Genomic DNA, 25,710 nt, shown 5'->3' on the forward strand with positions numbered 1-25,710 from the left:
GTAATGGCTTTAAACTGAGAGTAGATTTAGACTGGATATTAGGAAGAAATTCTTCACTGTGATGCTGGTGAGGTGCTGGAACAGGTTACACAAAGAACTGTGGATGGATGTCCCCTCCCTGGAAGCATTCAAGGCCAGGCTAGCTGGAGCTTTAAGCAACCTGGTCTCATGGAAGGTGTCCCTTCTCCTGGCAAAGAGGTTGGAATGAGATGAACTTCAAGGTCCCTTCCAGCCCAAACCATTCTGTGATTCCTTTCATGGGAGAATTCTGCAGCAGCTGTCAAAGCAAAACTTCCCATCTCAATCATGAGTAAAATTCACAGAGTGAAATTTGAAGCTGAAGTTCATGTAAAGATGCAGAATCATTAGCACATACATAATTTGTGAATAACAAACTGAAAATTATATGTTTGCAAAAGCCAGTTTAAACTTCGGACATTTTCATTTCAATGCTATTAAAAAGTTATATAAAAATTAAATTAATTACAGAATTTTTTTGTCAAACATTCTTTTTCTTAATTCTATTTTTCTCTCACAATTATTTTAGTCATTCAGATATTAAATGTTTAAAATAAAAATCTTTGTATAACAGAAAAAATCCTAACTTTATTTTCTCAGATGTTATGAAAACAAGTTTTAAAAAATTCGCTGTCATGCATGCTGTAGCTGAGAGCTCAGAAGGAAATAAATGGAAGAGTACTTCTATTTTGTATTAGATCCATTTGATACTTCTATAACATAGGCGTTGGATCTCTTCTGCAAAAACAGGCATTCAGAAAAGTGATATTAAGAAAATTCTTCTTCAAAGTCTTTACAAATTTCCCTGAAGGAGGGGTGAGCACCCCAAATAATTACAGTGATGTGATAATAGCTAAGTTAGGATATAATTACTAGCTCTGGTCTTTTAAATGGACGGAAATAAAGCAATCCCACACATGCAAACTATATTTTGTTTTAATTCCATTTCACAAGACAATCTGATGCATCTTTTATGAACTTCTCAAAAGACTGGAAGGGAAGGACTCAAAATTACTTTCCTGATTTAGCCATGTTCTTTTTCATTGTAATAATACAGTGACAGATGTGAAGGATTAACTAACATTTTTTGGCATTCCATAATTCAGCATGGGATTAAAATGATTAGTTATTTCCTCTCAAGATATGAAAACGTGAATTTTAATTTAAAGAACCTTCTAGTTGATACCAAAAAAAATCTTTTATGACCATTGGCAGAGTTTATCTTATGGATATTTGTTGAATTATTGTGGTCCAAGTACGGTTTGATTTGGTAATTCCTGAGGATAAAAGCAATTAACTAAATACTAATAAAGAGTGCATAAATCTAGTAGCTTACTTAGGCTCTTCTACATGGGGATGAGATTCCCTAAATCCACTTGGGGATGCACATATCATTCATCATTAGGACCTTCATTATGCAAGGACATGCGCTACAAGCAAAGACAGTATAATGCAAATGCTTCATGAAAAGACCAAGAATGGTTACATGGACAGAGAGGGCACATTTCTCTATCAGGAGAATACAGCAATTGCTCTTTCAATTACAGGATCACACATGAAGATGTTCTCCTACTGTTCCTCCACTCTTCAGGATGGAGGGAGCTTCCTTGTATAGCCAAGTCTGTGGATGTACTTTGCAAAAGTAGCCAAATTTCACCTCTTATAACCAGGGCCAGTTTCAGATTAGGGGAAAGGATGCCACTGTGAATAGCTGTGGGATCCCCTGAAGTACCACTATGTATTCACAAGAGTGAATCCTCAACAGCTGCCGGATGCTGGTTCAGGACTTATGCTCTCATAGCTCAGATCAGATGCAGAGGCTCCCAGCACACAGCTGCTGCCTGGGGGGAGAGGCCATGCTGAAACCCCTACATCCCTTCTTTCCTCTGCTTTGCCAACAGATATTGAACTGGTAAGCAGAAAAAGCTGAAAGAAGAGATTCAGTGCCTAACAACCAGAGCTTACTACCCCTTCAACTGGTTATTCTGTTGTTGCCTTTGAGTTTATTGAAGACCTACACACAGCCCTTCTCCCTTTGGGTAATCTCTTTGTTTAACTCTTCAGTTTAAAAAATTGCTACTGGCTTCCTCTCTCAAAGCCTTTCCTCAGATTTTTGTGGGGTTTTTAAAATATAATTCTTTGTAATAAATAATATTTTATTTTTTTTTAAAGAGCCAGCAAAAGCTCCTGCAGCTAACCCAGCCATCAAAAAAGCAGCAGCACCAGGTAAAGGAGAAAAATATTTGCATGCAGTGTATTTATTGTATTCTTGAACCAGTTTATTGCATCATAGCACCATCTGCTGGATTGCACAAAGTTGTTGGGGTGGTTTTTTGCCTGTTCTTTAAATCATTATGATAATTCATATGTGAAATATTTGCTAAGAAAAAAAAATATTTAACACTGATTTCTAAGTGTCTAATTATGTTTTCTTCTTGTCCTCCCATGGCAGCTATGAGGTGCCATATTGGGCCATTCTGCAGGGCTTGAGATCAAAAAAAATATAATCTCAATGTAAAGTCTGATTTTAAAAGCAATACTTACAGAAACTAGTTTCCATGTGAAGCTATATTGGAGTCCTTTGAGAAAGGGATCTGATATTACAAAGTGCTGATCTCATAGTAGGTTGTCAAAATGCTGATCTTGGAAAATCATAAATAAGCACTGAAAAGTCAAGCAAACTTTTTAAAACAAATAATGGCATAAATTCCTATCTGAATTTAGATTGGATTGTAAAAATCTAATTTTTATTTACTTATGATCTCATCTGCTTCACAGCCATCTTCAAAAATGCCACATTTCTGCTTAATTAGATAAAACTTAATACAATGAATAGCAACATGAATAGTCATTATATTTGCTGTTTTACATTTAATATTAACTATCAAAAAACAGCTCAGGAATTCCCATACGAAAATCTGCTGAGTATAAAACCATAATACTATTCTAGTCTAAAGCAGGATAGCTGGTGCTTCAGCAGACTCTGTGCTATTGAGCTATGCCTGGTGCTGGCATCCCAGCAGTGGCCAGCCCACACTTTGCTGCTTTTTTGCCTCTAGCTGATTCCCCTGAATGGGTCTGAGATATTCTTATTTATTTTTTTCTTTTATTTTTCTTTCTTTAAGATTGTTTTCTGCCTATCTTTCTCTAATTCAGACCATTTCAGCAGTCTGTCTCAGTGCTCTCCTCCACTGAAAAAGGGAATAATAACTTGCAGTGGTAAGGGTGATTGGGAATTGGTCAAGGATCAGTGCAAGCCAGGAACACCTGCAGTTGTCTCTACCACAGAAGGACTCATAGCCTGGAACCACAGAGGATTTGGGCTACTGCAGCACATATTGCGTGGCTTCACAATGCACTGTGTGAAACTGGCCTGGGAAGCACCACTTCCCCACCATTGCCCCCCATCCCTGCCTGCGGTGTTTGTTTGACACCATGCTCACCTCTGCCAACACAAGAGTTACACAACAGTGTAAACCACACCAATGCCATGGCTTACAGCTGGAAGCTGTCCTAGGAATGTGTGTGTGGCAGGGTGTTCAGGCTGGATCATTCCAGTAAGTCTGGCTCCACAAACATTTATATTCATGTCGCTGATAATTTCTTAAAGCAGTTTTGTTGCCAAAGCGTGCTGTATAGCTAGACCCTTAGAGGTCTCAACAGTACTCTGTAGAAATTATGTTAGAACCATATGCTTATAATTAATTCATTCCACCTGCTTGTATCCAATATTTGTGTTCATGTTTGAAAAATATTCCAATGAGTCTGCTTATTGGCAAGAACGGTGATGATAGTAATCTGATTAAGATAAAGAAAGGGGGAGAAATGGCATGGCTTCTTATGGAAAAATAAAATAAGTTTGTCTCTTCTGACACATTTCTAAATGTCTAGTTTGCCTTAAAAATTATAAAGAGCAGTAGGCTTTGAGTTTTACATTTTAGCTTCCCCTCCAGTTCTCTGAAAATTAATTCACCACCAGAATACCTCACCAGAGCAAAATATTAAATATGCTTGTTTGGCAACATCATAAGTAGACTGCTGCCTATTAGCACAGTAAATTAAATACGTTATCCAATTTCATATCTCATTTTCTTCCACATATCTTATTACATCACAACCTGTGCCCAAGAATGCCTAAAGCTCAAGGTTTACTCTTCTTAACAGACTGAACAGACTGAGAGCGCAGCTGGTCATCTCACAGTGTATCTACACCACATATGTTCCTGATCTTAATGTCACTGGTTGAGAAATCTCTGCCTAATTCAACATGCACTATTTTTATCTCCCTATATGTATATGTATACAGAGAAAGCAAAGAAAGTGATTAAGAGTTTAGAAGTCTATGAGAACTTCTGGATCTGCAAGCTGATAGCTGCTCTAGGAAACCAGCCTCAATAAACTTCCATTACTCAATTTTGAAAGTGGATATTTTCAAGCATTTCCAGATTTCTCTAACTGGAAAAAATCACCTTTCTGACTATGGGTTGAGATCTTAGTGTTTGGCTGTAAAGCAGAATAGTTCCATAGATATATGCAAATGATGCTGCTCTGAAGGGAGAAATCAGAGCTGAAGAGGTTTTGTTACACATCTTCCTCAGTTATCCTGTTTTATGTTAATTCCATTCTAAATCCTGCAGCCATTCCCTCATTTTTTTCTGCACAGTGCATGGTCTCCCCAGCTGTGCCAGCAGAACAGGTCTGAGGGTGACCTGCCCTTACAAAATATCAGTCTGTCCTTTTGCTCTGAGGAGTGGCACAGGTTTTCACAGGATTTCCACAGGCACCCCTTGTGTGCTGGGCCCAGCAGGCTCCCTCTGAAGGGTTTCTCAGAGAAGGGATGTAGGTGGTGAGTAGCTGCCATCCTGACATCTTTTGTCAGGAGAGGGGGCTAGGAAGGAAATCTCCCTCTTATTCCCATCCCTTTGGAGCCTCACACCTCAATCTTTATCACGTCCCCAGCTGTAGCTAATTCTGCTGTTGGTGGGACAGTCGTCACACTACACTTACAGTAAGTTTGTTGGATCTGTTTTGTCACTGTGGGGAAAGCAAGTGCATGTAGGTGCAGGACAGGGGAGGGAGCACAGGCTCAAACCATGCAGAGCATTTCCAGCTGAATTAGCAGGAGGGTGACTGTATTCCCAGTATCACCAACCTCATGCACTCCTGCAGCTAGGGAGAGGGATGGGAACAGCTCATCCGTGAGTCCCTCTCAGGAGATGGTCTCACTTCATAGGCAAGACTCCTGCACCATCTCTGAGCACCAGTGACGATGCTTTCCCCTGAAAATTTGCCTGATTTAAAAACCAATTCTAACTCTTTCCAACACTGCAAAAATTAAATCCAAATTACTGCTAAGAATTTCCCTGGAATGGTCTTGAAATTTTTAATTTAATTTTGCAGTATGTTTAACAGATTTTGTACTGTCACTTAACTGCCTAATTACTGGGTTCTAATGCCTAATTTTCCCCATCTTCCTCTCCACACACATGCAAAAAAAAAAAATTCTTATTCATCATTTGCTTTGGGTTCATAAGAGAAACTCTTTTTGTGCACAATTTCCCTCTTGAAAATCAATAAAATTTAGTCTGGATCCAGAAAGAGTAAAATAAGTATGACAGACAATAGCTAATTTTCAGTGCTCAGATGTCAGCTGCATCCAATCTCCCAAATTGACTGCTAGTTGCACTAGAATTATTATTACTTTATTATGTTACCAATCTTTCCACTGTTTGCAAGAAGCAGAAAGAGGACATTTTGTATGAAAATATATAGGAAATGGGTTCATGGGGTAAATGCAGAATATTAGGATGCAGGCTATACTGAAAAACTCGGTTAGAGGATGGGTTTTATAGGTACAGATCATTCTGCTTAATGCAGGATAAACTACTGGTTTTACTGCTAATGGACAGAATTTGCTTAGCAGGGAAGTTATTTTAATTCTTGGTTCAAGATAAATGATTGTAACAAAAATGGCAGCAGGAAAGCTAGTGTCATATGGAGAAAACTGGTTTTAGTCTTAAAATGGAAAAGAACCCCAAAAGTTTATGGAACAGTAGGTATGTTTGCAATGTAGAAAAAGTTTATCAAGGAGCTGGATTATTGATTATCTTTTAATTATCACCTGTAGGTCACAAGTATATAGAAATATATATTATATAGTATATGTTACATATACTTAGATTAATAAAATTCAGCATTTCTATTGAATAATTCAGCAGCAGAGTGGAACAGGTAAACTTATCATGGATTGTTTGTCAGGTTTCTCAAATTCAGGTCTCAAGTCACAAGCCAGGGATGTATTTTATTCACAGCACCACACCCTCTGCATCATCCATCAAACTATGTATTCTCATCTTGTGTAGTAGATATGTGTAGTCAGTGCAAGAGGAGAGACTTCACAAATCAGGGTAAAGTTTATGTTATATGCCCTCTGCAAGTACTTTTAGAGAAACAAAAAGGGGCTTGTCTCCCTCACTATATAGGGACATAGTAAAGGCTTCCATCCTGAATTCTCCTCAGGATCTTATGTCTGACTGCCTCTGTGTGCCCTGAAATTTGTCTTTATAAGCAGACACTGCACCTGGTGAAAGCATCTCTGCATGTATTTCTGTCATACTGATGTTACCAAGAAAATTATTCTGGTAGCTGGATTAGATAGTTCAATTTTCTGTTCCCTGGAGTTAACCCTCTCAGACATTTTTCATAACAAAGCACAGCCATTCTAAGGGTTTATATTCCTGGTTTATACTCTATCTCTTCGGGAACAAATGTTAGAGGTAACTTACTGAATGCAGAAGGACAAACTTTGTAGTTTATTTCTGTACAAAATAAATCTTCACTCAGAAGTAGTGTGTGATACAAGATAGCAGGTGTGAACAAAACAATGAAACCCTACCTGTATTAATACTGCTGCTTAGGTTCTTTGGATTTAGATCCAGGATCATTCTGTAGTCCTTCTGAATCACCAAAGCTTTCTTTTCTGTCCATTTTAGCATATTTCATCTGCCCCACCTTAGCTCTTTGGGAAGTTAAATATCATATCTTCTCTGACTTAGTAATTTTCTTTCTGTTTTCAATGGGATGGTTCCAGGCTTGCTTCTTTTTGCAGCTGGAAGTTATCCGATCTCAATCCCCAGCTATACGCCGAAGGACAGGAGAAACTGGGTCTTGGTCCTCAACTGTTTGTCCCAGGGTTCTTCCACTAGGCTTTATTGAAGCCTCAGAGCTGATTGTGCTCCTGGTCCACCAGGAATGCACTCTATCCTCAGCAGCTAAAACCTAGCTGCTGGTGCAGTAGTCCATCACTCAGCCACTTAATATCTACAGGAATCTATTATGTGGATGGAGATGTATTCCACAAATCATTTCAACCCACTGACATTTTCATCCCAGTTGAAGTCTGAGAAAATATTACTGAACATGATGTCCTAAATTGTCCACTGGATTATGTAAGATGAGCCATTATCTGACTCCGAATGGGAAAGGAAAAATGCATTCCTTACTTATGTCACAATAGATGATGGCCTGAAAGGGGAAGAATTCTCTGATGTTTCAAGATTTTACTTTACAACTATGAATTCCTTACATAGAGGATTTATTTAAATAGAGTATAAAATAGCTTATTTTACACTATGCTTTCTAATCTGAAATCCAGTTTTTATTCACCAATTTTTTTAAACATTTTTGAGTAAATGGCCTAAAATTCATATTTTTACTACTTTTAATAGGATGTTGAAATTCACAGTCTCATAGCTTGGCACATTATTTTGCATTTATACTTTCCTTAGAGTATTGTCTGTTTCAGGATAATACAGAGTTAAAATAATTTCCAGTATTTCCTTTCAGTTCACAGTGTGTGTTAAGACACTTGTACTGTAAATGCAGTCTTGTTTCTTTTTTTCTCACCAGATATTTCCTATGCATCAAAGTACTTTTGTGTGTGCTAATACAAAGCACTACTTTAAGAGCAAGGCAGGGGGAGCAAGTTAACTACAAAAATTATTTTTATTCATACACGAAAGTAACAATAATATCAATAGAAGAAGGTCAAATTATGTGCAATTTAAAAATCAGAGCTAAAAGTATTATAGCAGTGTCCACTCTTCTCAGAAAAGGCATTTTAAAGTGCTTTGTTCTGAGGCTGGCAAACTTTCATAGCCCTGAACTTGTTTAATGATTCAAGTGCACTTTTGGCTAGAATTGGGCCCAATTTCAACAGGAATTTAACATATCTTTAACTCCATCTTGAGATCACAGAATCACAGAATCACGAGGTTGCAGGAGACCTCCAACATTCATTCAATCCAACCCATGCTCTGACACCTCAACCAAACCATGGCACCGAGCACCACATCCAGTCTTTTTATAAACACATCCAGGGATGGTGACTCCACCACCTCCCTGGCCAGACCATTCCAGTACTTTATCATTCTTTCCATAAAAAACTTTCTTCCTAATATCCAGCCTATATTTCCCTAGGCACAGCTTACCTATATTCTTTCATTCTGTCAGTTCCTGCCTGGAGAAAGAGACCAACCCCACCTGAGTACAGCTAGCTTTCAGGGAGTTGTAGAGAGTGATGAGGTCACCTCTGAGTCTCCTTTTCTTCATGCTAAACACCCCCAGCTCCCTCAGCCGTTCCTCACAGGGTTTGTGTTCCAGTCCCCTCACCAGCCTCATTGCCCTCCTCTGGAAGCACTCAAGTGTCTCAATGTCCTTCCTGAACTGAGGGACCAGAACTCCAGGTGTGGCCTCACCAGTGCCCAGCACAGGGGGAGAATGACCTCCCTGCTCCTGCTGGCCACACCATTCCTGACACAGGCCAGGGGCCATTGACCTTCTTGGCCCCCAGGGCACACTGCTGGCTCCTGTCCAGCTGCTGTCACCAGCACCCCCAGGTCCCTTTCTGCCTGGGCACTGTCCAGCCACACCATCCCCAGCCTGTGACACTGCACAGGGTTATTGTGGCCAAAATGCAGCACTCAGCACTTGGACTTTTTAAACTTAATCTTGTTGGACTCTGCCCATCCATCCAACCATTCCAGGTCTCTCTGCAGAGCCCTCCTACCTTCCAACAGATCAGCACACGTTCCCAGCTTAGTGTCATCTGCAAATTTACTAATGAAGGACTCAATACCCTCATCCATGCCATCAATAAAAATATTCAACAGAACTGGCCCCAGCACAGACCCCTGAGGGACACCACTGGTGACTGGCCACCAGCTGGATGCCTGGCCATCCAGCCAGTTCTTAACACAGCAAAGAGTGCTCCAGTCCATGGGCTTCCAGCTTTTCCAGGAGTGTTCTGTGAGAGACAGTGTCAAAGGCCTTGCTGAAGTCCAAATAGACAACATCCACAGCCTTTCCCACATCCACCAGGCTATCAAAGCATTCAAGCGTATGCTTAAGCTTTGTTGAATCCAGACTATTACATACACTGCAGATATAATTATCTTCCCAGGCATAAATGCTTTGGAAGTGGTACCAACTTCACTTTGTGAGAACGGGAATAAATGGGCCTCATCCAGTTCATTGCTATCATTATGAAAATGCCACTGGATTTGCAGGGTAGCAGTGGTGTGGAATAGACATTTTTATAATATCTATGCTTGTTTTACACCTACAATTTATGATGGAGAGTTTTGATGCCATTGCTTTCTGCCTGCGAAGAAAAGCCTCAGACCAAATAGATGGAAATGATCACAGTTGCATTTCATCCAGGCTTTTCTTTCTTTTATTTGCTCAGATCTTTTTCTTTGCATAAATTTTTCTCAAATATTTCCCAACAAGGTAGTAGATTTCAAACAAAGATACTCATACAGAGTAACTGTTACCTGCTTTCCTTTTCTTCACAAAATTCCATCAGGAAAATTGTTTGTTGCCCTCCTCAAAAGATGATCATATATAAAGTAGTGAGCATATGTGTGGCATGATTTCATGATGTAAGAGGTTTCGTTCGTGTGTTCTTATTCCAGAAAGAAATGTATTTGTTGAGTTCATGATCTGTATAAATCAAAGTGCAAAACAGCACTGAGGTTTCCTATAATGATAGTAAGAATAGCAGTGAAATACAGCAGAACACATACTCCTTGGGAGCAGAACAGGAAAAATCTAGTTTGATGCAGGACTTTGTCATGTGGATTTTTTCAAGTCTAACAACGTGACAGAACCCATATTACAACATTTCCCTTCAGCAAAAGGGACTAAAGGGACCTCTTTATCTAAATAGTTATGTTCACAATATTCTTAATGACAGAATATCTTGGAGAGCTTTACCATTCTGTCTCATTTGGTTTTAATTGACCAACGTGATATGAATTTCTGAGAATACACAGCCTATAAAACCAAGATTACAAATCTGTAAAATCAAGCTAACTTTCTTCTAAGGATTTAAGTATTTAAGACAATGCATAGAATATGACAACAGTAGTCTCCTCTGAAATATTTGTGGTAAAAGACAAACAACAGTACAGAAAGCACCATTTTTATGCAGCTACTGAGTGCAAATAAAATGGTGTCAGTTAATTAACATGTGGTGCATCCCACACAACAGCATATCCACTTGAAATGTCACTTATTTAAGCTTTTCCAATCTGTGTCATTCCCAACACAATTTTTATTTTCCTGAACCATTCTTGGACATGAATGCTTCATCTGAATTAGGAAGTAACAGGTGCACACACACACTCATACATGTGTATACATACCTATAAAAATTATGATAGGAAATCAATTGTTCTTTCCTGTCGGGTAGCAGAGGGTCACACTTTGTGACTGTCCATTCTGGTACTAAAGATTAAAATACACCTCAGCAAATTTGCCAGACTAGATACTTTCCAGCATTGTTTTTGCTTTAGGGAATAATGTGGATTAGGGAAGAACTACAGAGGCAGGTTCAGGTTCTCTTCTGTCTCCCACCTACTCTGGATTGCCTAGGAGTATGTCACTTGTAATGAAGCAAAAAACACATTTGTATGGTTTTATGGGCATGTTTTACATAACTTTACCAGTTTACATAAAAAAAACAAAAAAAAGCCATTTGTTTAAAGCATCAGAGCAAATAAAGATGGTAAAATGTCAAACTAAATCAAATCTCAATTCCATGCATGGTAGAAAAATACTACATAACCAGCAAAGCTTCCCTGAATAAAAATATGCTGTACAGTCTCATATACATATAAAAATGGTTAAATATAAAAATAATGACAAATGCCATGGCAAATGTTTAATGTGTTTACTGTTGGCAATATCCTTACATGTGTCATACTAACTACTTGAAAGTACAAAAAAAAGTAAAGAATAAGACATTGATATCAAGCAATGATAACTTGTGGCAAACAGGAAAGATCTAGGTCTGAAATTTCCTTCTCATGTAATGGAAGTTTTCAGTTCATTCCATTCAAATGTCAGGACATGAATAACCTGAAATCTCATGTCAGATTTCCCAGGAATGCTTGATGTCAAATTCTATGTTATTAATTTTTATAAATTTTCTCATGGAAAAGGTTTTATTTCATATGCTGGAAATAAGACCATTATGAAAGAAGCTCTACAGGCCTTCCCTAATGTTTTCAGTTTATGGAAAAAATTTTGAAATAAAGCTAAATAAATGGATTATTTTATACTTCGCAAAAATGCTTGCTGAGTGTTTCTAGGATCATTCTATTCCCTGATCGCCTGAGAACTGAGAGATCTTAGAATGAGAGAAAAATAATTGCCTCAGAACCACTAAAGACAGAATTACATTCCCTTCACTTTACAGGAAGCTGTCCTGAACAACATTAAAACAGAAAGCCCCACAATACCAGTGAAAATTGTAATTTACAGAAGGAGTCCTAAAATATCTGCATGCACGTGGAGAGTCTGAAGAGCACTCAGGCTACACAAAACCAAAGCTGCAGATATGACTAAGAACATTGAGGTGGCCAAACCATTGAGTCCCAAACTTTTGTCATCTCAGTTTTTGCTGTCTTTTTTCCTCCTTGACCTGCCCTAAAATTGTAACTCAGGGCAGGATTCCATCAAGAAAGTACATTTACAAGAAAGTACATTATTTATAAGTAAATGTCAACTTGCTCTCTATTTCCTTCACTTTTTCATATTGCTGGGAAAACCACGACCGTGACTTTTTTTCTGATGACACAAACCTTCTCCATGATCATTTCCACTAAAATTTCATTTCCCATATAAAATGTGTCTTTAAAGAGCCTACAATATTTTTAATATTTATTATGTAATCAATATACTAAAATGTGCTTTGTATAACTGTATTAAGACTAAGTCTGTTATTTCAGTCAATTAATCTTGATGCTTTGAAAGGTACATTTTGGCTCAAAGATATTGTTTTGTAATTTGTAATGTAACTCCAAAAATGGTTTGGGGGGAAAAAAGAAAAACTTTTTAAAGTTCTTTTTTAAAGAACTTGGCTCAAAGCTTTGTTTTAGAAACTACATTTTTCTTTGAAATATATACAAGAAGACTCTTCAGAGAGATTTAAAAACTCAGACAAAAAGGAGTATTTTATTTCAGATAGAATGGAAATGTGTTGTTCAATATAAGCTTTTTTGGGGTGAGAATATGGAGTAATGATGTATTTTGCTCAAAACTTAACAGTTGTGGGGGTTTTCATATTTAAGGTCAGTCTATACTTTCAAATATTAATTATTTTCATAGCTCTGCATGAAGTATATGTCTTATTTGTCCACTGTGCTGTCAGTCTTAGCATTGATTACAATTTAATATTTAATGGAAATATTATTCATATTAATGTTGTTGATAAACATTTAATTTTATGTTGGCAGTTCTTGTTTCCTTTTTCTTATTCAATTCAATGATAGGTCACATCTATGAATAAGGTTGCTTTTAGTGAGGGTACAAAATTCAAAATCACTTTGAACACTTTGAATTGACTTCATATCTTGATTCTAGAGTGGAAACTATTTAAACGTTAATGTGGCTCAACTCTATACCACATCTTTAATACAAATATAACCTATAATAAGCCTGGGGAAAATACAGTCATCAGATACTGGTGAGCGATGAGCTTGTATTTAAAAGTATTCACCTTGAGTCCTGTGTGCAGTTCTGAGCACCACCATATAAGGATGATATTAAGTTATTAAGGAGCATCCAGAGGAAGACTGTGAAGGTACTTAAGTGTCTAGTGGAGGTCATATGAGGAGTGGATGAAATTACTTGGTTTGCTCAGCCTGGAGGAGACTGCTGGTAGACTACTGCGGTCAGCAACACCCCCATGAGGGGAAACAGAGCAGCAGGCGTTGATCTCTTTGTGGTGACAATGACAGGACCTGGGGGAATGAAGCTGTGTCAGCAGAGGTTTAGGTTGGATATTGGGAAGAGGTTCTTCACCCAGAGGTAGTTGGGCATGGCAACAGGCTCCTCAGGGAGGTGGTCACGGCACCAAGTCTGACAGAGTTCAAGAAGCACGTGGACAATGCTCTCAGGCATATGGTGTGACTCTTGCAGTTATTCTGTAGAGAGCCAGGAGTGGGACCCAATGATCCTTGTGAACCATAGACTATCCTGAGTTAGAACTCAATAATATCCCTTCCAGCTCAGGATATTTATGATTTGATGATTCTATGATATATCTTGTGATCATTCAGCTCAGATGCTCTTGAATTTAGGAAATGTTCCTGTGTGGATCCAACCTTGCACAGCACAGCCTTTCCATATGCGGTTTAAAAGCATCTGCAGACAGAAAAATCTTAACTATTTCTTTAGGGTTTTTTTTTTTTTTGCTACTGTGAAATCATCACTGGCTGGTGGATGTTGTTCAGCCTCTATCTCTGGCAGGCTGCCCTGCTCCTTCTGTGAGTGGGTGTTAAAGCACATTCTTGCATCATGGAAAGAGGTATTACAGAAACTACTATTAAAAAGTAGGTGTCCTGATAGTTGGGTTGCAGACCTCCATTTAAACCACCCTGAAGCAAAACTGCAGATGTTTTAACTTACACTGTTTCTATGGTTTCCTTTTAGCACCTTATTATAAAAGATGAATCCTTTGCTCTCCTTATTAACAGTTAATCTGACCCTGATTATCCAGTGTGAAAACCACTGAAGAGACTGATTGTAAACATAAAGGCTTTATTTTGGCATACTGGACAGCAGAGAATGACTCACTGAACTGAGAATCCATAGGAATGTGTCACATCCAATGGCCAATAATAACATGAAAAATTATTGTTCAAGGCAATCAAACAAAGCATTACAGGAAGAGAAATGTACACTTTACTATTTTTTTTTCTTTTTCAGAATCACATAAAAAAGAAAAAATAATGGAATCTGGTGAATATTCTCTCATTTTTATCTTGTTTTTAAACTATCCTAATATTTTAAATTCATTCTTGTCAGAAGTCAATATTTGATACATTTAAATTTTTTTTTACAGGCAAAACAACAAAGAAAGAAGCAAAAGTACATGGTAAGTCCTGTGATAACTAAGTTTTAGAGTCTCATTTATCTGGTTTGATTTTCAGTTGAGACAGGATTAGGTAAAGGGATAAAAAAATAAAGCCATGAATATAATTTTGCTGGTTTAATTAAAGTTACTTAAGGAATTGAATGGATTTGGAGCCACCATTCAGTCCTCTGGAACTGAGATCTAATTAAACTGAGAAGAGGAAGAGGGCAAGAATTATTTATTTCAGCTCCTAAAAGGTCTGTCTTTTCAAAGTTGCAGTAAATGGATGGAGAAACAAACACAAAATACAAGACTCAATGTGGAGGGTAGGAAAAAAATGTAGGCTGTTTAATTTTAATTTTTTTTATGCCAAGAACCCATGCATTTTATTGTTGCAGCAAGGTGCTCTTGTTTCCAAGTGGAATCCACTTCCCCAGTTTATCCAAATTGGGAGAACATAAAGATTTTCTTCTTTCACAGCCAAGCTTGATGACTCATTCATCAGATGACTCTGTTTTCTCACATAAAAATTCAGAGCAAGAAATACCTACAGTAGACAGTCAATTTGTAGAAAAATTAATCTGTCCTTTTCTATAATATAAAAACCTGTTACAGTACTTCAGAATGAAGGTATGAATAATTAAAAAAAGAGAAATGTGGTACTTCAATCAATTTTCATTTAGTTAATGCAATTATGAAGAATTAAACCATTAATAAAAGTAAATAAATTAAACAGAGAAAACATATAAAGGAAGACTTTTAGAACTGGATCCTCTGTACCAATTTTAGAAGTTTCAATAAACTAAAAAAAAAAAAAAATTCAAAAAATAGAGAAAAAATTCCTAGCTTCTACAAATCACTAAAATTGTTAAAAGAACAATTCCATTGCATACCTTCCACCTAATATAAGTCCATTCTGGAGCCTATCTTACTCCTTGTCTCATACTTTAAAATAACAGAGCTATTGAAGCTCCGTATATCTTATCTACTGGCCTTGTTTACCACTGCTTTTAATCTGCAGGTTAATTAGTCATCTGCCATGAGATTATCTAAACAAGTAACATATGTGCATGTCAGTTTTTCTTTCCACAATAAATGAACTTCTGCTCTGCATAGATAGGTAACATATTGACGAAGGGAAGTGATTTTAGGATCAATTTTAATTTCTTTATTCATTTATGAAATTTGTTTCTATGAATGTTTTCTTTTATTTAACAGCATCTGTGGAAACTCCAAAGTCAAAAGGTGAGTAATTTGATTTGTTTTGAAAATTGAAATGGAAGAATGCTGCTGTTAACTTTACTGTAATGAAAAAAAAAAAGCTTCTTCTGAAAAAAACTTTTAACAGTATGACTTATTTTAAACAATCGGCCTTTTAAATTATAATGGTGTCTTCCTTGCTACATCTCAAAGAAGGCATCTTTTCCTCAAATTTTTCATAGACAAACTGTAATTCTCCAACAATATGAAATTCAGTTTCTAACCCTAACTCAAGCCATAGGGTTTTTGTGATAGAGAAGTAACCGATCTTCAACAGAGATAGGACAAAAAGCAGTATTTCTCTTTTTGCCAGTGTAATTGCAGGACAAGCCCAGTGACTGAACAGTTGTTTTCTCTGAGGAGTCTAGGCAGTTTCACAGGCAGGTTCAGTGTAATAGTTTTTGCCTACCATTCGTACGTGAACTGTCAATGGCACAAGGTAGGAGGTGTGAGAGCATCAGTGCTTGCTCCAAAATTTGCTCCTTTCCACAAGGCACAGGGAACTGGGACTGGTGAGAAGCATCAAGGATGTAAATTCAAGCTGAATTTACCTTTCAAATATAGCAAATATTAAAATGTTTCACATCAGTGTCTGGTTTTTACATATGTACAATGTAAGTTACTAGCTCCAAATTGCCTTCAAGAACATTACAGCTTTCAGTTGTAACTTAAACAAAAATGGAAAATGGAATGTCAGGTTACAAACTGCCCTTCACTTTTAGTCCATGTTTATTCATGTCAATGACCACCATACTTCTATATGCATTCCCTTTCAGACAAATGGGGGGAAAAAAGAGTTTTAAGAGGTTTAGTTAATTAAGGACAAGTAGAAACATTGTGTTTCCATTATATAATATAGGAATAATTCTGTTATTTCTGTTGTCAAAAGAGCAGTCTCACAACTGAAAGTGTTGGCTTCAGCCATCTTAGTTTTAATATAGTATCAACCTAATATTGAACCTGAAATTGTTCCCCAGTGTCTAAGTAATGACAACGTTGTTTTTTTCTTCATTAAATAAAAATGAGTTGATTTTAGCTCTGGGGTAATTGTTGATTTCTTAAAAAATTCTCGTTAGCAAGTCATATAAATTTAACTTAATGTTGCTAATTTTGAAACTCAAACATAGCCTGTACTCCAGGGGAAAAATCATATTGATATTAAAATGTTACAGCTGTTCCTTTTGCCACTTAGTAAGAATCACAAAGGAATGCTGTTATTTTCTTCTATATTCTTTTGTGATGCGGACAAATTCTAGTAGAAGTTTAATAGTAGTTATTTAGTAGAGTTTAACCTTTCTCTAAGTCTGAAGAAAATCATTGCTTTTCAATCCATATTTTTTTGTTCTACATTGTTTCTATTTATTTGTTTGTTTCTCATTTTTTTGCTGTTAGTTCTTAGAGACTTAGCAGCTCTGGGCACAATATGATTTTCCATATTCAGTAGGTGTTGGCAAATGTAAAAATTTTTTAAGCATATTCGTGGAAGGCAAACAATTCTGTTCTGAAAAAAAAAAAGAAAGGCTTTTTATGAAATTTTCTGATTTTTTAATTAAAAAAAAAAAATCTTCTGGCATAGAATGAGGTCTGGGGCATTCCCACGAGCCTGTATTTCTTATGAGCTATCAAACTCATATGGAGCTTTCTTGCATTTTCTCACAAGCAAGCTGAAATGTTTTCATTTCTCCGTATAACAGAATGGTTCCTAAACCATAACATACACTTCTTAGGTTAATGGTTTATTGATGTTTCTGGTGTCACAATGAGGAGCCCCTGACCTCAGGTTTCAGTGAGTGAAATGTTTTTTGTTTCCAGTGAGAATGATTTCTTTCAGTCTTCCATCACACTGAGCAAATATCTCAAAATAGCTTTAAAATCAGTGACATTTTAGAATGTATATTTTTGATGTGGATGTTAGTTATGCAACCTGACTCTTTTGGGATAAAAATATTCTAACAAATTTGATTGTAGCCTACAACTATTGAGACTGCAGAAATATTTGACTGATGAATTGCTCTCCTGGCCACTTTCAGCATAAAACAATATCTGCTGAATTGTCTCATTTGTTTCCTAAGAGTTTATGATGGAATCAGAGAAACAATTATAAAGTAAATTGCCCATTTGATCTACATTATGCCAAGTTGTCAAGAATTTTGCTGAGAAATGGCAAAATATATGTGGGAGTATTGCTCCATTTGTTTAATCTATTTTCTGAAAGTATATTTTACTGAAAATATGAATCCCTGACAAATTTCTGATTTTGTCTTCATGTACATTTATTTTATTTTGTATTGTTTCATGCAAGGGTTTTTGTGGGCTTGGTTTGGGATGGGGGGTTGTATTTCTTCTTTTTTTTTTTTAGTGCCTGCCATTCTGCAGAGGAGAAAAATGTAATACATTAGAACATTCACGTTACTTAAGCCTTATGGCTAAAAGATCAGCTTTTCAAATAGGAAATACCTGGACCAGGATCATTTTTCACAAAGAAATCATCTTTCAGGCTGCCATTCAGAAGTGGCAAGGACTTAGAAAATGCCCGGTAGAAGGGATGACATCTTGACCTGCTCAGAAAATTTGTCTCTGTTCTGATAGAAACAGAAAGAACCAACCCTTCTGAATCTTATTCCAAACACTGACTCTACATGGAGGGGCTTACTATTTATACAGACCTTCAAAGTGCCAGCCATTACCTTGATGGTAAAAGACCTCTCAGCATCACAAGAGTAGCTCATACCTCTCTTCTGAAAAAGCAAAAGGAATAATGGAATGTCCTGTTTGTCCTTCCAGATACTGTTCTGCCATGTCTAGATGATGTTACTTGGCAGCTCTGCTACTTGGCAGAGCTTGGAAGCTCTGTTCTGCCTCAGCAAGTTCTTCTTTACAAGCACTCACTCACTCATGGCAGTGGTGTTACATTACTGAATGACAGAATATATTACATGCATTACAAACATAATATGTAATACAAATATACATAATAAACACAAACTCTGTAATACAGAGTTACACACTGATAGCCAGAATGCTGTTAATAGTACTGGTTGTTATAGCACCTTGATGTTTCTCAAGGATGGATGGGTCCTTCATGACAACCACACTTGTGGCCTACCACCACATACATTTGATGACTAAACAAACACCTGATTTTCTCAGAAAGCTGTATTGCTCCTCTAGCCTGCGGTTCAGTATCCAGAAAAAAATACTTTTATTGCATTAGTATTCTGGCTTTCAGAAATTTTACAAACCAAAATTGCTTTTATTTCAAATAAAAAGGATAAAAATGTTTTGAAGAAAACAATAGTTCTCAGTAACTCATTTAACTCTTTTCATAGCTGCTTTTGCAGTTTTAATGCTCAAAATATACTTGCATATGGGGAAAGTTTCTGGTGTCCCATTTCATATGTTTCTTTCCAAATTCAAATAGGCTTATTCTTAAAGATACTGACCAGTTCAGTAAACACTGTAGAAGCACTGTGATATTGATTTGCTCAGTGGAAGGTCTCAGTGCTCAGAGTCATCTTGGCTTATCAGTGTCTAATTCATGGTTAGTATAAATAGTACTGCTGACCTGGGCCCAGGTAACATGGATTTATTAATGGAAATATTAAGGGTCTTTGGTTCTCTCTGGGTCTATGAACAGCAATAAAAAAACTAGGTACTTGGATAGAAATGGAATACTCCCTTTTATTCTTTGAGGATCAAGTCAGACATATTTTCAAACTAGATTTTATTTTCAGGAAAATTGAAGATTATCTTCCATAAAATAAGTTCCCTGAGGTAACTGAGGTGCAGAAATGCAATATTTCACTGTTTACATGGAGATTGATCACAAACATCTGCTCACATCACAAGGGAGTAATTGATGCCTGTGAGTGGGTTCATCCCAGTCAACATGAAGCAGTTCATCTGTCAATACCTGACTTTTCACTGAACCTCAGATTCAGGGAATCTGGGAACAGAAGATCATTCCTCTGTCCCCCATCCCACCAGCAGACTTGGCAGACAGGCCATAGCTTATTAGCTGAGCTGATCTGCTTGAGCCATCATGCCCAGCAGTTTCAGAATGCTCCTGAAAGGGTGTCCTGGTGGTGCCCCTGGGGCCAGACTTACAGTCCAGGCAGCAGGAAAGCAGTGAGAACACATAGAGTCACTTCATAGGTCCTTTGAATTCCTTGACTTACTCAGCATAAATAATGATAACATAACATGACCCTCAGAGTTTACTTTGTCTCTAAAAGCCAAACTCTTAATTTTCAACTGTGATTTGTTCTAACAAAATGACAGGGTGAAATAACAAGCTGAGAGGTTGTTATATGTGCTGATGACCCCGAAGCTGCAAAGACATTTTCTATACCCATCAGATGTAAATTACTTTTCACTGTCCGCTTTACATCCTGCCACTTATGCTGATTGATCGTTATTTACACTACTTTCAAGCAATGACAGTGAAGCTGATTTTCTTAATGCCATTTTTTGTCTCAAACATTGTAAGAGTTTAAATTAAAGCAAGGATTTTATTTAGCATAATAGTTATAAATTATGGCTGCAAAAGCTTGGTGTCACAGACGTGAAGTGTTGGAAGTGCCATTTACAGATAAACATGTATATTTATAGATTTACAACATTTAACCCCAAATGATTCAATAAGAAATATATATAAGCTGTCCTAAAGATATAATGTTGTGCATCACCAAACCTGCAGAGTAAATTGTCAGAAACTATAAGAGGATACCCATGTTTATGAGGTGTAATGGTACCTCCACCTGCACCACCTCTTCTTAGATAGTTTCATCCTTAATATCGCTTTGTCTCCCAAGATGTGTAAATGAATTTGCAAACTGTGCTTGTGAAGCTTGTGAATAAGGAATTGGATATGTCCATGTATCCTGACCTGAGCTGTTACAGCTGCTTCCCCTGGAGTCAGTAAATGTTAAGCAGCCCTGCTGCACAGGTGGTCTGGTTCAAGCTTCTTGCTTGCCCACAGAAATCTCAGTATTCAGAAGGATCAAGTTAGATGTCATAACATACACTCCATCTGTGGCCTGCTGTCTTCACTGAGACAAACCATGTGCTTAAAACTGAGAATATGGGGCAAGGTTTTGCTGTGTTAAGGGTGCAGGGTGGAGGTTTCTGCTGGTGCAAACAGAAAACCATGATTGCTTGGGGGGCTCTCAAATGGCTGGGCAAGGTAAAGACCTGCTTGCTTTGCCCTCTTCTCTGTTACAAAATATGTGCTGCAGTTTAGTCCCTCTTTCATCTGACATCACAGAATCATTGAATGGTTTGTGTTGAAAGGGACCTTAAAGATCATCTAGTTCCAAGCCCCCTACACTAGGCAGCCCCACCTTCTGCTTGATCAGATCTACTATTAATTTTCTGAAAGAAAGTAAAAAAAATAAATCATTCTTCTTTCAGACAGATAAAAAAATATCTATTATGTATTCATATCTTGGGGGAGAATCTTATGATTAGAAATCCCTGAAATCTTTTGACTCAAAATAATGTCTAAGCATTTTAGAAGAGCTTTGTCTGGTTTAGCAACACCTCTGACTAGAAATTTTACTTAAACTGTATCTTTTATTTGCAGCAGGACTTGAAAAAAAAGAAGGAAAAGCAACAAAGGCAGCAGTGCAAGGTAAAAATAAAACAAAACACATTGGCATTATCTCTCTTAAAGCACAATGGCACAGAAAAAATAACCCCAGAGAGCTAGATGGCAGCACCCTTTAAACCTACTAGCTCACCAATATTTTTTCAGAGTTCTGCTGTGTTTGTCAGAGCAACAGGGAATTTCCACTATAAAACTGGCTTCCACAAAACTGCCACCCCAACAAAAAGCTTCAGGTAGATGGCTGCCCACTTCAGATGAAGGGCTCTGTGCTGGGACTTAGTGTCCCACTGATCCTGCAAGAGGCTTCCTGCACCTGTAGCCTGGACAGGGATCAGCCTTTGCTACTCAGTCTGGGAGAGTAACTTCCAATGAAGAAAAGGGGCAGGGGCCCTCTCAGTCACAAAAGCCCACTGCAGAGAATCTCAATAAATTTTGAGACCAGAACTTGCAGAAATTTTTCACAAAAATCTTAGTATTGGTATGGATAGGGCATGAGTGGGAATGTCTGAGTGGGAGCACCAGAAGAAAGGCTGCAAGAACCACTTGTTGATGGCACATAGTACAGAGGGACACAAAGTCTATATCCAGTGTCCCAAGCCAACAACAGCAGGAATACCAAGGAATGGCCTACACCAAGGTCAAAACAAAACTCAGGACACTGAGTGAGCACAAAGAGAGAAGGATGGAGTCCTTAAACCATCTGAAGATGTGTAATTTCCTATTATATACATTATTATTATTATTATTATTATTATTATTACTATTATTATTTTTATTATTATTACCTTCAGCATTACATCCTGCATATTTGCCTCTTGCACACTTGTTATAAGCAATCCATTCTTTTTTAGGTTAGTATGGTAAGAAGCAAAGTAATAAAAAGGGGGTCTTAATCCCCAAAGCTTATCAGCTCAGGTTTCCCTTATGTGATACACATCCTAGCTGCCTACTGAGGTGATGTTTGTATTTACTTGTGCTCAAATTGGCAGCTAGAGCCCTGTTGATGAACTTGCCAGTAACCTTTAATATAAGGTGTAAGACATTTACTGGTGTAGCTTTGGTCAGTTGAGCTTTTACCCCTTTATTTTCTCCAGTTTCTCAGCTTCAGCTTTACTCAGAATTATTCAAGCCAGCACAGACACCCTGCAGCAGCTGTCAGCTGCTTGGTAGTTGTCATGGAAAATGTTATAATTAGGTGGGCCTTGGCCTAGATTTCAGTCATTCTTAGGCTGGGTTTCCACATTATTTTCCACTGCCACACAAGTGCTTCCCCAGATATCTACACTGCTTCCCCTCTTTTAGTCTGTCTCATGCAGCAATGAGGTGTGCCTGGTTGCTGTAAGATTTGTCCTTTCTGTAATATACAACAATTTGTTGGGATTTTATCTGCCAAACTTTTTAAGTGTGCCATAAAGAGCACAGACTGAGCAGCACAAAGTATAGTTTCACATGGTTGGCGTGGAGAAGTGTTTTCTAAACCACAGGTTGTGATACCCAAGGAACACAAAAGGGGAGCAAACTGTTTCCCATGACAGCAGTCAGTAGCTGCAGCAGCACTGTTTTCCCATGCCAGCACTATCTAGTCTCTACAAGTCAAAGGAATAAGAGCAACATGTAATGTCTGTCACAACTATTTCTGCAGCTACTTCCCAGTTCTGGCAGCAGCTCAGCTCCTCTGATGCACAGAAGTGAGCACAAACACTTTCATACAGCAATTCCCTCTGCTCCTCATTTCTGCACCATATATGTATGGAGCTGCTGCCAACACATTGATCACCCAAAGACAAACAAACCAAAAAACTTTCTGGATCATTTTTGAATATTACCACATACTTATATTACTCACAGAAGAGCACTTTGCATCAGGACGCATTTCAAAAAGTAGAGGGATTCAGTCCTGGTCAAAACTGGGACTTGAAATCTAAGAAAAAATGTATAAGGAGACTCGCAGGAAAATCTGGAGTCTTGGATTTGCTCAGCAATCAGGAAATAACTTCATTGTTTCAAACAAAGGTTTTAGTGATTATTTCAGCTTTGACCTCAAACCCCCACGTCTGGAAACATGCTGAAACATTGTAGCAACATCTCAGTTCAATAGTCTTTTATTAGTTGTAAAGCCGAACTACAGGTAATAATTTCAATTGCTAAAAGATGAGCAAGAAGGCACTTAACTTTAACTCTTTGACCTATTTTTTTGAAAAAGTTTGTGAGCAAATATCAGGTTGGTTTCCAGGAAGTTAACCCCTGTTACTGAGAATTAATATTTAAAAGAGATGATAAAAAGGTTTTTGTTTGGTTTTTTTTTTTCTGGTAGTATCCAATAGTGCTAATAAAGGAGACTTTCCCTCAGTTAAGGCAGATAGAGGTCATGTCAGACTAGGGGGTTTCATGTTTTTGTGCAGGTATGAAAGGGAATATGTGGGAAACATGAACTTTATTCACATACTCTGTCAAGAAACAGTGGAGTCCAAGATATATTTAAGCATTTAGGGTCAACATGCATTTAAATACATTTTAATTAGTTGATTATATTTTTTAAAATGTCTCATGTGAACATGTATTCTAATTTTTTCTTTTCTCTTTTCATTTTTATTTCCTTTCCATTCTCTTTTAACAGATAAACCAAAGATGAAACAAGGAAGTAAGTTATAGTTTTACTCATTAAAGTAACATCTTCCACAAGAGTTTGTGTAACTGTACTCTTAATAATGGAGGTGTACTACAGCTTTAATTTCTTACTGGCAGGCTTCTGAAATTAAAGGCTTTATGTCATGCTTGAAATTACTTATTTTGACTGGAGCTCTGTCTTTAGCTGTCTTCTTTCTAGACACTACTGAACTGAACATGAAACCTCTTGGGAAATTTTCATTACACATGAGCACAGAAGAGAAACTTTTTCAGTCTTCTCACTGAATTTTATTTCTGTTCACAGAATGTTCAGTGATTAACTTAATATTTAAAAATTGGAAATAGTTTTTTATTAGGAATGTGAATATGTCTGAATACATCCACCAAATATGTCTACAGATATCTGCAGTAAATTGTGTATTTTCTCATTTCAAAAATAAAGGACTGAATAATAATTTAGTGAGCACAAAACATGAAGATCAAAGCAGGAGAGCAGTAGTAGTTTCTGAAGCAGATGTCTGAGGTGTGGTGAGGAATAGAAGAGAGCTATATTTCAAAAAAAATTGCATTTTTGACCTTGTTCAACAGATTTCTTTCCCAAGTCTTCTCCTTTAAAAATTATTGAAGTGTCTAGTATTGCCGTTATAGAAACACAATGTAGAAGGAGAAAAATAATGAAAAATTTCTCTCTTGACTTCAGTCCCAACAGAAGAGGACTTTCAATGTCAACAGCAAATTAGGTTTTTCCACTTGATGGCTATTTCTACCATAAATAAAAAGTTATTATTTATAGATTCCTTCAATTCAGATTCCAAAGGACCTCAGTTCATCTTAGTCAGATGCAAATACTAAACTATGAACAACAAGCTTTATTGATATCATGATAAATTGCTATTGGACACAGTATGCTTTTATAATAAAGAGAAAATTTGTGAACTGTGTATCATTAAGGCAGTAAACAATTACCATTAAAACTGCCTGCTGTAGCTTATACAAGTTTTATGTCTAGCTACTAAATACAACCTCCATCTCCTAAACACAAACTCCTCCTCATCAGGAGTCTTGATTTCTTATCCTACGTGTAGAGACCAAGATGGTCTTCCAACAGTTTCATTTAATATCTTCTGGCTCTGAATTGCTGCTGAGTTTTTCAAGATAAGGAATTTTTGATTTATATGTGATGGAGAGCCTAGTATTTTTTATTTTTTCCAGAAAACACCTGTTAGTATTTCTCAGATGACATGTGTGAAACAGTTTAACCAGCAATCAGATGGTTAAATTACTTAAAATACAAGAAGCCAAAATCCAAGTCTCTGATATTTTTGAATAGACTGTTTTGGAACCATCTTATCTGCCTTCTTAATTTTGTGGCGGAAAGCTTTGGAGACCTCTCATCAGTCCAGAATAATGATCTCACATTTTGTCTGAAACCAAATTCTTGTTTTCCATCTGGTGCAAACTATTTCTTATGCTTTTTCCAGAGGACTACCCTTCCTTGAGGAAGGCTGGTGTGGCCTAGCCATCTTCTCTACCTGTCTGTAGGCAGAATGAAAACAGCTCTTCACCTACCTATTTGTCACTGCTATGTTGCTCACCCACTTTGATCAGCATCTGTCCTTTAAAAAAGAATAGATCTAATCAGAAAACTCCTGTCCTTGCTCAGCAAGAATGGGCAATCCCAGGTGAGGGAAGTAGGCCACAGTCAGCTCCAATGCGTCAAACTTGGCAAAGCATCAGTTTTTACCTTTCTGGTTAAGAACACTGAAAAACTTCC

The 25,710-nt window shown here is 37.3% G+C and overlaps 1 protein-coding gene across 13 annotated transcripts in view; it reads left to right on the forward strand.

Annotated features, from left to right (window-relative positions):
* Window positions 1-25,710, forward strand: part of TRDN (triadin) — a 233,563-nt gene that overhangs the window by 136,535 nt on the left and 71,318 nt on the right. For 9 of the 13 annotated variants that reach the window (XM_088053842.1, XM_088053833.1, XM_088053836.1 and 6 more), the window contains 6 exons: window positions 2,191-2,244; window positions 14,293-14,325; window positions 14,429-14,461; window positions 15,659-15,685; window positions 21,285-21,332; window positions 23,926-23,949. In XM_088053842.1, the coding sequence (XP_087909968.1) occupies window positions 2,191-2,244; window positions 14,293-14,325; window positions 14,429-14,461; window positions 15,659-15,685; window positions 21,285-21,332; window positions 23,926-23,949 (219 nt within the window). The remainder of the gene's footprint in view (window positions 1-2,190; window positions 2,245-14,292; window positions 14,326-14,428; window positions 14,462-15,658; window positions 15,686-21,284; window positions 21,333-23,925; window positions 23,950-25,710) is intronic. The other 4 variants (XM_088053835.1, XM_088053844.1, XM_088053837.1 and 1 more) reach the window with 3 other exon arrangements.

The sequence above is a fragment of the Pseudopodoces humilis genome, chromosome 3 (assembly GCF_049639895.1).
Source record: "Pseudopodoces humilis isolate 2021_Gansu_Grassland_sample_001 chromosome 3, ASM4963989v1, whole genome shotgun sequence".
Taxonomy (NCBI): domain Eukaryota; kingdom Metazoa; phylum Chordata; class Aves; order Passeriformes; family Paridae; genus Pseudopodoces; species Pseudopodoces humilis.